At 39.1% G+C, this 11158-nt stretch overlaps 1 protein-coding gene across 1 annotated transcript; it reads right to left on the bottom strand.

The window, feature by feature from the left end:
* Nucleotides 1–281: 281 nt before the first annotated feature.
* On the bottom strand, nucleotides 282–8581 carry LOC542244 (homologue of Arabidopsis gene AGAMOUS). Its single transcript, NM_001111851.2, has 9 exons — nucleotides 8401–8581; nucleotides 8008–8294; nucleotides 2636–2720; nucleotides 1828–1889; nucleotides 1654–1753; nucleotides 1507–1548; nucleotides 1373–1414; nucleotides 1050–1230; nucleotides 282–531 (listed from the first exon to the last, which is right to left on the bottom strand). The coding sequence occupies exons 1-9, from the start codon at nucleotides 8449–8451 to the stop codon at nucleotides 521–523; spliced, it is 861 nt and encodes a 286-aa protein (NP_001105321.1). The 5' UTR covers nucleotides 8452–8581; the 3' UTR covers nucleotides 282–520.
* Between the last annotated feature and the right edge of the window lie 2577 nt (nucleotides 8582–11158).

Genomic DNA, 11158 nt, shown 5'->3' with positions numbered 1-11158 from the left:
TTTTATGAAGATCATCAACATAAATACATGATTTCTACTATGAAACCACAGGTAAATATGCATTTCTTATTGTGGACCATAACCATAGTTCACAGTATCATTGCTAATAGTGTCTATACATTACGAATAAAACATATATATTCTCGGTGTAGATTCGAGTGGGTTGGGAAAGAAGATGTGGCATTTTGGAACAGAGATCAGATGTGCATGACATATATATGACCACCGCCATCCACGAGAATCCTATCTTTCAGTTTCAGTCATCCAACACTGCGCCTCATCTTTAGAATTTTTTTGTGCGTGACTTATTTTTCTCCTATGATAATTAAGGAGACATAGTTGGTGCCAAGCCATAATAGTGGGATGAAATTGTGCATACTACGTGCGCGTGTGCGCACATGCACATATATGAAGCAGTAGTACTAGTCTTTACATATAATTCCACAGTAATGTAGCTCAGTTTCTCACTGGCAGTCATGCATCATCACGGATAAGTACTGAAGCTTGAGAGGTCCAATATTTATCTTCCACCTAAAGACATTAAAAGGAATCAGAATAGCAGAACATGTACTTGGAGAGGAAATTATATATATATATATATATATATATATATATATATATATATATATATATATATATATATATATATATATATATATATATATATATATATATATATATATATATATATATATATATATATATATATATAGCCAAGTGGAAGGTTTAGGCATTTTATTTAAAACTAACTGCAATGATTTTGTTTTCCTAGCCCTATGGCTTCCAAGTTTTGTGATGACTAATAAATATTGTCTCTGTCCCAAATTAAAATTCATTTTAAACTTCTAATAGATTCGTACAGTTAATAATTGATGTATGTGTCTAGATTCATCATCATTCTTAAAAACCAAGAATTAAAATGAATAATAATTTGAGATGGAGGGATTATTATTTCATTTAGAAAAATATACATGGTATTATGAAATACCTTAGGGTGTCCATTTAAATACATTTCAAATAAATGTGGTAGATATAAAAAAAAAATCTACCTTGGTCGTTGAAGTCTTTCCGGTCCTCCTGCTGAGAATAGAACTGAGGCTGCTGCACGATGTTGAACTGCAGGAAGCTCCTTATTGGATCATAAGGAGTAAAACCGTGCTGCTGATACTCACTTGTCGATGGTGCCCCCATCATGTTCGCTGTCTGTTGTGCCCTTTCATTCTCATCAACCTATGCTTGCATTGTGAGACAGTTAAATTGTTACACTATTTTTTATTTTCAAAGTTAAGGTAAACTTGGCATTTTAGTAATTACAGTTCCATATTTTGCTTCTAAGACTGTCCTTCTTAATTAGCAACTACAGGTTACTTACCCGGCTCCTTAAGTACAAGTTGTCATTCTGCAACTCCATTTCCTGAAAATGCGAAATTCTTGTTTTTATTTTGTTCAATGTCGAGTAAATCAATAAGTTCGTGAGAGGAAAAATGTGTTCTTGTTGCTGTTTACCCTTCTCTGCATGTACTCGACTTCAGAACACAGCACATCGTTCTGCAGAGTTTGATCCGCATTAATTGCGTAAAAGGAAATACTATATTTATTTTTCCACACATAATGCAGTAAATATGATTATTATAGATATATAGCACGTAGTACCTTTTTTGCTCTAATCTTTCCGAGAGCTTTGTCTAACCTAGTCTCCAAGTGCTTAAGTTCCTTGTGGCTCATGGTTGTGATAGAATCACCTATCAGGGCCCTGAAAACTTATAAGTTCATCAAATGACCTTTCTGTATTCTCGCGCACATGATAATTTTCTATAAGAACTGAACCTGTTGGAGTTCTGCAAGTTAACGATCTGCTGCCTCAGCCTAGCAGATTCCTGCTTGTAATGCTGCAAGTTTGCAAAAGTTCATTTAGTAATATTTCATGCTGCTGTTGGTTTCTATCCAAATTGTTAGTGGATGTTCCATATTGACATTCATAACAAACAGGTCCGACTGCAAAATGTGAATTAAATGGTGTACTCATTTCTCAATTGCAAGAAAAAACAAAAGTAGTCCAATTAATTTATTCATCGAAATCAATTTCAGGGAAAAGAAAATATGTGCAACACTAAAACTCCATTTCACCAAACTGACTGCCATATATATACTTATAAAGTTTCCTACTAGCCATATATATATTTATCAGAGGAATATTATAATTGCCACATCTTACGAAAACCCATCAAGAAGAATTTTCCTACTAGCCTTCAGTGGTTTTATTCGTTTTTGTCCAAAACATGCATGCTATCCTCTCTACCATTTGGAGCATGGAATAACCAAAGCTACCCAGACATCCAGAGAGGACAATTATATATCTGCACAACTCCACATGAAATGCTGGTCCAAGCAGGTTCTCTTAGTATCGTCACTGGAATTTCTGCCGTGTAATGCCCAGAACCCACAGGGTGCATGTCCAGTCTGAAGATTTCGCCCAGAGAAAATATTTTGGCTGTGTAGAGCACACAGTTGCAAGGAATGTTGCATAGTACAACACTAGGGTCATCAATAGACAGCATAGCCTGTGGTAGCCAACACTACGACTAGGGTCTTGTAGGATCAGAAACGATGTGTTGACTGATCGACATGATGTTACCTGAATGGTGACCTCTGCAATCGTACCAGCTGCGCTGGAGTTGTCACTGGTTGCCTTCTTGTACCTCTCAATGGTGCCCTTCACGCTGTACATACAATATAATACTGTAGTTAGTAGTTAGTACACATACATTCAATCAGGTGAGATAATTGTATGTGCCGAAAGAATGAAAATATGAAACAAAATTGTTCCAGGGCAAAACTAGATATTTTTCTTGAAAAAATACAACAGATAATAGAACAATCGTCACAAGCATAATAAATTATAATGGAGATTCATAGAACATATACAATAACTGAAATTTGACATCTTCCAGCGATTATAATGGATACATTGCCTTCTAGCAAGTATGTCGATTACAATTTGACATTCATCCTGTCCGTTGCGGCTTTAATCCACCGGCTTCTACTTTTTCTACAGTATTTCGGCTTTAATCCACCGGCTTCTACCTTTTCTACAGTATTTTGTCTATACGGCAGCAGCAGTCCGAACGGCTTTAATAATCTAGCCAGAACAGCCCCATTAGTGAAAGTCAATACAATCAGCACATAAAGTAACCAATATTCTAACGCATCGTCCCAAAATACTATTAATACTTCCATGCTAAAGTAAAGCCATCCCAGCAATCACTTAAATAGTAACATCATCTAGGACTCTAAATGGTTAAATTATGAAAATATATTTCATAATCTATTTTGTGATATTAATTTGGTGTGGTAAATACTGCTGCAATCACTTAGAAGTAGTTGATTTTAACACATTATTTAGTGTCATGTGAAAATAGAGAGTGGTCCTCGTCAATGCTACAGATAATAACAGGAAGTGCAAGCACATCCTAATGTTGTGTATTAATATTCGGTGCAACAATGATTTATCACGTTTTAGTAAGCACATGCATTGCTTACATTACTGCTTCACTCTTCACTAATAGTCTAATATTGTATACTATCGCATTGCCAGCATAATCAAATCCTAACTGCCATTGAGTTAGCATTCTAATAAATACTGATGCATCTACATAGAACTTGAGTTCTTATATGGTATGTTTGGTTTAGCTTTCTGAACTAGATTTGCTGTCCAAAATCTGAAATCTCAATCAAACATATACAATAGTAGAATAGATAAACTATAGATTCCTCTAGTTCAATTCAGAATCACCTCCTACCCTAGATTTTATGGATTCATGATGTCTATGTTACAAGCTGTCATGCTCTTATAGAATCTATAGTTGACAGTTGTTTCAGCCAAATTAATTTCAGTTTTCTCATAATTGTCAGTTCATAGTAGCTTTCTCACAGCTCATAGCTAGAATCAGAGTTTTAGGAATCTACAGCTAAACCAAACAGACCCATAATATGTTTGTAGTGCACATACATGGAGTTTGAACCTATGTAATACCACACCTAATAACTACTACAGTTCTTTTTAAGAAAATCGGAACTCCTAAGCTAGCATAGCAAAAAAATTCATCCTTGTTTTCTTCAACAAAGTCAAATCCTACAAGAACTGTTTAAAAAAAGGGGGTCTAGATCTAAACATTAGGATTGAATTAAATTTTGAACTGAACCAAAAAACATCCTGGTAAAATTACCCTCTCAAGAAAAAAAACTCAAGACCTATATTTTTAAATCTTGAAACATTGAGAAACTGATAAAATATAGATTATCTTGATATATTAATAAAAATATTTGTTGTTGATAATAACCAAAAGCGCAATAGTTAGTGGATTCGATGCATTCACAGTTAAGTTGAGCCAGCTCTCTTTGTGTTGCTTAAGTGGATATTTTTACTAAATAGGACATAAACAAATTTAAAGGAACATATGGATTGTATTGTTAAATAACTTATGTTAATGGTGCAACGGAAGTGAAAGGAGAAAGATGGATCACATGATTCTTCAAAGGAATGATTTTTTCATTGCAAAAAATTAAACAATCTAATCTAAAAAATGATGTGTTATTCACATTAATTAGCTTTGATGGTAAAAAACAGTTGTCTAAATATTTGTCAGAAAAAGATGACATATCCATGTAAATGTCTTACGTTCAAAAAGGAAATGTAAATACCACTTTTATTCTAGCTAAAAGAAATATGAGACATGAATCATGCATCTTGACTCAAATTTGAACCCTATGCTTACACGAGATATGTATTTTCTAAACATGCCAATTTTGCAGTTGCCATACACAGATTAACAGGAACTCGTCACTTTTTTTGGAACTCATAACATCCATCGCGGAGGCCAAGCATTTTAATAGCAGTGCTTCAAAGAAATATTTATGGGGGCAATAATGTAGAACCCACTTAGTGCCAACCATTATTTCTAAGAAACTCTTTGACTCACATAATTTATATGCTCTCTCCATTCTAAAATAGTTGTCTAAGTCATTTCGTGCAGGTCAAAGTTTGTCAAGACTGATTTAAATTTATAAAAAAATATTTGTAATATTTGTATCTTTAAAAATATTTGTTATGAAAATAGATTCAAAGATCTTCTAACGATACTAATTATGTAATATTAATATTTTATTATATATATTTGTAAGTTTAAAATGGTTGCATTTTCGAAAATGAGAACGAATTTTGAGACGGATGGCTACCAATTTCAAAGGTACTGCTGTTCTGTACTCTGTAGGTGAACATAGCAAAAACCTTAGCATCCTCGAGCATGCTTGGCAGTAGCCATGCATTACCCACAACATGATTGCCTGCAAGCAGTGGACATCTACTACCCATTGGTCACAAAGGAGTGCTGCATAGATAAGACATGGACTCAGCTGTTACCCAACTGGTCAGCCCTACCGTTGGGTGCCATAACCCTTCTGACCAACACCAGCTTGCATTGCCAGCTTTCTTCCCCTTGTAGTCCCCCGATACAACTCTGGCAGTGGCAAGGAAAACTGGTCATGCTACTGGTTCCGTATACAGAGCATTCACATCACACAAACAAATTGGCACACATTTCAGTTGCCCCGTACGCCCTCAAAGACCAAATATATATCTATAGCGTCGATTGACTTTAATTCGTACAGGTCGCTCTAATATTTCTACAGTGTTTTATCTCTATGAATTGCAGCTACACCCGTTCGAACATCTGGCTTCCGTCGAGCTTTGAGCAAAAAAAAAATCAATTATAGTTTGCATTTTTATTTGAGCAAACCTTTTATATTTAAAATTATCATGAAATAGATAGGTATACTTTTATATCAATTATAAGATGTTATGGCTCTAATTGTTTGCTTGCATTAGTCTTCTCTGCATTAGACCTTATGCAATGCAACCTGAGTCGATCAGAAACACATGCAGTGTATAAAAAATATGTTTGGTTCTTCACACTTTATTGCTACCTCCGATCCATGTTCTATTTGAGTTCTCATATTTTTAGTATATGTAAAGGGAAGAGGTTGTTTTATTTTTGTATGACCATCCCATCAGATTGTGCAAACCTTGTCTAAGTACGACCAAATCTGGCATACTAGCTAATATGCATTATTGTGCTTTCTTTGAGCAAAGTGCAAGCATGAATAAGAGACTATATATGTCTGGCAAACCAAATACAACCAATCTGCACTGCCTGAATACATTGCAAACACAAGTAACCAATCAAACACCATATAGATACAACAGTTTCAAAACTATGATTTTATTGTACAAATATTTGCAATACCATGTTGACTAATGCATCCGAGCTACTTTTTAGTTTCAATATTGCAACAATATAGATGAAATTTTGATTCTTTTGGAATCTGTTCAAGAAAAGTAATTTGATTACTTACAAAATGGTGTTTCTCTCAAATTTATGGTTCAGTGTGATGAACACTACTATTACTATTAACAGTAAATATTCACTTGAAGATACGAGAACCCAATCATAATGCTCAAATTTCTGCGAAGAAACACAACACATATTGTCCTTTGAGTTTACAAGTCAAACGCATTCAATCAGATGGAGTGGTTCCAATTTGTCAAAGCTGTAATGAATCTATATATTCGTTCACTCATGCCACTTGCATTGCATGTACGTGTGCAACATAAGGATGTGATAAAGAAATCTTAAAAAATAAGCACAAATGCCTAAGGAAATTTAATTTGCTATCACGCTGTTTCTAGGTTGCTTCTTTGTTTTCAATTTGATGTTATCGTTTCCTTCTGCATTACATTACCCCCCTTTTATTTCCTGCCAGTCCTAAAAACTACAGTGCTATGTGGTGGCAGAGAGGACAGAGCTCCCGTGATGGGCAGTTGCGCATCACTTTAGCATATGCATATGCAGCACAGTGCACAGCGCGCGCGCAGATATACATGGCTGTGACGAGGAGACCTGCAGAACCACCACACACGCAGGGACAACAGTAACATCTACAGAAAACACAATGTATGACAGCATGAGAGAGAGAGAGAGAGAGAGAGAGAGAGAGAGAGAGAGAGAAGAGAGAGAGAGAGGCCAGATGGTGATGATGACGACGGACGCACATGGGATGGAACCCTAACCCTAACATCATATAGCACTAGCAGGACAGGATGCGCGCCTGGCATCTTTTTACGTCTCAAATGCTTACCTCCCCTCACTCACATTCACAAGTTTGCATCCAGTTACCGAGTTACTGCACGCGCGCACATCCAGCTAGTGACCCAAATCTAAGAGCGAAGGATAATAATTACTAGATCTGCACATATATACATGACCAAAGCAACAAAAAGTTTTTTTTCCTTGTGTGAGAACAATGCTTGCTATGTATCATGAGGTATGAGAGATCTAATAAGTCTTCACTGATATTCCTCAGGGATATATAGATCATAGAAAGGAAAGAAATAATTAAATGGAGCAAGAAAAGAAGCGGACCACCACACCAAACCAAAGCAACCGCAAGGCACCCGCCCATTGCACGCACGCGCACTAGAAAAGCTCACCTCACAAAGCATACCCCTGCGCTGAATCTATCTAGACATCTAGCTCACCTCACAGGAACACAAGAGAAACCGGAAAGGATGACGGAGCACGCACGCGCGCAAAGAAACCGTTGCGATTTCTTTCGCCCCTCTCCGCGGTAGCACAAAAAATAAGCAAGACAGTTAATAAACAGAACGCATGTAGTCGTAGCAGCAAACGAGATGCAGCTTTCCTCTTTGCAAGCAAGAAAGCTGGGAGCTAACTTGCTGCTTCAATTCTCGGAGAGCGTCGTCGAAATACACATCATGTGTCTAGCTAGCTAGACGGGACGACAAACTCATCACTTATATATGTAGCCTACCATTTCTTGGAGCGAAGGTGATTCGTCGTAGTAGCGCCTACTACCATTATATTGCGGTACTAGCTAGCTAGTACCACACAGAGAGAGAGATGCACAGAGCTGGGGAGAGAAAGAAGAGACCTGTTGTTGGCGTACTCGTAGAGGCGGCCGCGGCTGGAGAAGACGATGAGCGCGACCTCGGCGTCGCAGAGCACGGAGAGCTCGTACGCCTTCTTGAGGAGGCCGTTGCGGCGCTTGCAGAAGGTGACCTGCCTGTTGGTCGTGTTCTCGATGCGCTTGATCTCAGTCTTGCCCTTGCCCCTGCCGCCGTTGTTCCTCTCCGCAGCGGACCCAGCGACCGACGCGGAGCCGCCACCAGGGGATATGGGCTCCTTCAGCTTCTGCTGCCCCGCCGAAGTCAGGGTCGACTGCACACAAGAGAACCACGCTCAAGAATTGCTAGGAGACGACAACGACACAGAGAGGTGGATCTGCTCCAAATTAAAGAAGCCAATGGGAAGAACAAGAAATCACCATGATGCCTGTTACTGTGGATGGTGTAGCCTCCTCTTCTCGGATGTGCATGCTCTTGTTCCTATCAGCTAGCCGCGGCAGGAGACACACAGATTTTGAGGTCTGAAGGAGAAAAGGTAGGAGGAGGAGGGGTGGGGATAAGAAGGGTGGTAGCTCTGGGCAGCTTCTGAGTGTTTCTTGCTCCTGGACTCTTCCATTCCCCTCTACCCTTTTTTATATCTTTGGTACCGGCATTTCCGTGCCTATTCTTTCGTATTAATTTAATTATACTTTGCTACGACCTGCACATTTTTAGGTAATTATTAATTTCGTCCGTTTGAAACGTGTGGGAACTGTACAGGGTCTAGATGGACTAATTTTATTATTTATTTGTTGTTAAAGAATCAAAAAAAAATTTGCTGTTAAATTCCTACGTGGAACTTGCACGGGTACTAAAACTGAGCTTTTACTTGGGAGCTGTGCAAACCTTTTGGAAAAATTTGGGAGTCGTTTATTGGTTTCCTCTTGCACCTTGTCTAGGCTCTAGGGAAGTACAGATACTAGAAAAGGAGGCTATTGGTTACCAAAGTAACTCACTAATTTTTTTTAATTTGACTACACTAGATCATTAAATCTACTAGCATATAGTTTGTGCTAACGCTATGATCCCGTAGAGATGAGGGAAGAGGTCGACAATACCGGTGGCGGTGCGAGGGAAGGGGTTGACGGTGGTGCCGACGGCGACAACGGTGGTGCGAGTGAGGGAGAGGGGCGCCGAGGACGTGAGGGAGAGAGATAATCCAAATAGTATTGTCTATTGAATTTGAATGAGTAAAGGATATTGGTTATCTAACGGTCTGAAACGTTGATTTTGATGGTGTGCAGTGTTAAGTCTGGCGGCTGCAACTTTTTTGGTACAAAGCAACTTATTTGGTGGCTGTAACTTGTTTGGTGAAGTTCAAAAAAATATTGGTAATGTTTACATATTCAAATAAGTAACTATTAATGCAACGATACTTATTATTTATCAGAAATATTAATAATGTTTTGTATATGTTTGGTCAATGTCAAAAAAATATTTGAACTTATCAGGAAGCGAGAATACACTCTAATTTATAGGCAAAGCAAGTATACGGATTACTACATAAAGAAATAATGAAGATACTTTTTTTGTTCTTTAAGTGAATCCTATAACATTCTATTTATAATTTCACCATTACTATCGAAATCCGAGGCTTTGCCGAGTGTCGGACTCTTTGTCGAGTGCCTTTTGTCGGGCACTCGGCAAAGAAGGCTTTGCCGATAGCCGCACTCGGCAAAGTACGGCTCTCGATAACGAGCTGATTTACCGAGCGCAGGACACTCAGCACATGACCACAATCGGCAAAGACATGTTTGCCGAGTGTCAAACACTCGGCAAACATGTATTGTTTGCCGAGTGCCCGAGAAAGCTTTGCCGAGTGCCCGAGAAAAAGTACTCGGCAAAAAAGGCTTTGACGATGCACTGTTTGCCGAGCCTTCTTTGCCGAGTGTGACACTCGGTAAAACCTTTGTCGAGTGTTTTTAAGGCTTTGCCGAGTACTTCGGACACTCGGCAAAGCACTCGTTTCCGGTAGTGCATTAATTAAATTTGTAAGCTAAGAATTTAAACAGAAATAGTATAGTATAGCAAATAGTTTTCTCAAGCTAATAAGGCATCCGATGAACTTCCATAGCATTTTTTTATCAAGTTGCAACGAAATTATCGCTTGCCGAGTTTTCCAAGGCGCGCTGAAGCTGCAAACGACATTGTAAAACCTAATGACGATATAAACTCTCGTCGTCTGTGGTTGACCCTTAGGTTCTTCTTCTGACGGTCGGTGCCCTCTCTACCACCAAGTACGCGAGCTGCCCCCATGCATATATAGAGACACTTGCATTGCTTAATACTCTCCTAGACCTCATTCACCACCTGCCAATCAAGCCTAGATCCCCTGCACTGCCAATAGCCCATCTTAATTATGTGTATATATATCAATAATAGGCTTAGAGCCTGTTTGGATCGTACTAATTGCTAGGTAGCTCAAAACTAACCTAAATTAGCTTTGGGGCATTTAAACTAGAGGAGGGCTATTTTTTGTATGCAAGTGTTGGAACTACTTGATAGCTAACTAACTAACTATATAGCTAGGTAACCATAACCAAATTGGGTTACTTTAGCCCAACTAGTAACTAGGCATGCATATCAGAGGAGGGCTATTTTTTTCATACTACCTCCGTTTTGGAATATTTGTAATTTTTAAACTATGTATTATTGTCATATGAATGTTAATTAGTTGCTTGGAGCGAGTAGTATTGATGCATGACTGACAAACGTGTATTATTGTTTGAGTGGTGACTGCTGGTGATGAAACGAGAACAAAGCAAGGCACATCACATTCACGGACGGCCGGATGAATGGGCCCTTCCCATCCCATGTGAGCCCTGTGTCGTGTCCTGGCTCTGGCTGGGCACACACGCGCGCAGATGTCAACAGCACGCGTACCATCAGTCTTTACCCCATCTCTTCGCCTTTGCGTCTGGCGCCGTCGCTGGGCCCGTTGGGTCTCGCCGTCTCCGTGCATGCATTGCATGCCCTTCACCCTCCTCCGTGGGGCCGGCCGGCCGGGGGCTGCTGCGCTAGCTCGATCGACCGTACCGCCCGGCACGCGTACGGCGGCTTTGCTGCGTGCGTACGTACACGTACGTACGTCTGGCAAGCACATGTACTCGCACAGCGGTCTCGATGGACGATCGGCGA

This window comes from Zea mays, chromosome 6, assembly GCF_902167145.1.
Source record: "Zea mays cultivar B73 chromosome 6, Zm-B73-REFERENCE-NAM-5.0, whole genome shotgun sequence".
NCBI classification, from domain to species: Eukaryota; Viridiplantae; Streptophyta; class Magnoliopsida; order Poales; family Poaceae; genus Zea; species Zea mays.
This window is presented reverse-complemented; position numbering and strand designations above follow the sequence as displayed.

Excerpts from the sequence above, each read along its gene's own strand:
- LOC542244 (NM_001111851.2), bottom strand. The coding sequence starts at position 8,451 with ATGCACATCCGAGAAGAGGAGGCTACACCATCCACAGTAACAGGCATC. Across the intron at positions 1,549-1,653 it reads GAAAGATTAGAGCAAAAAAG|AACGATGTGCTGTGTTCTGA; the intron begins GTACTACGTGCT and ends CAAACTCTGCAG. Across the intron at positions 1,231-1,372 it reads ACTTGTACTTAAGGAGCCGG|GTTGATGAGAATGAAAGGGC; the intron begins GTAAGTAACCTG and ends ATGCAAGCATAG.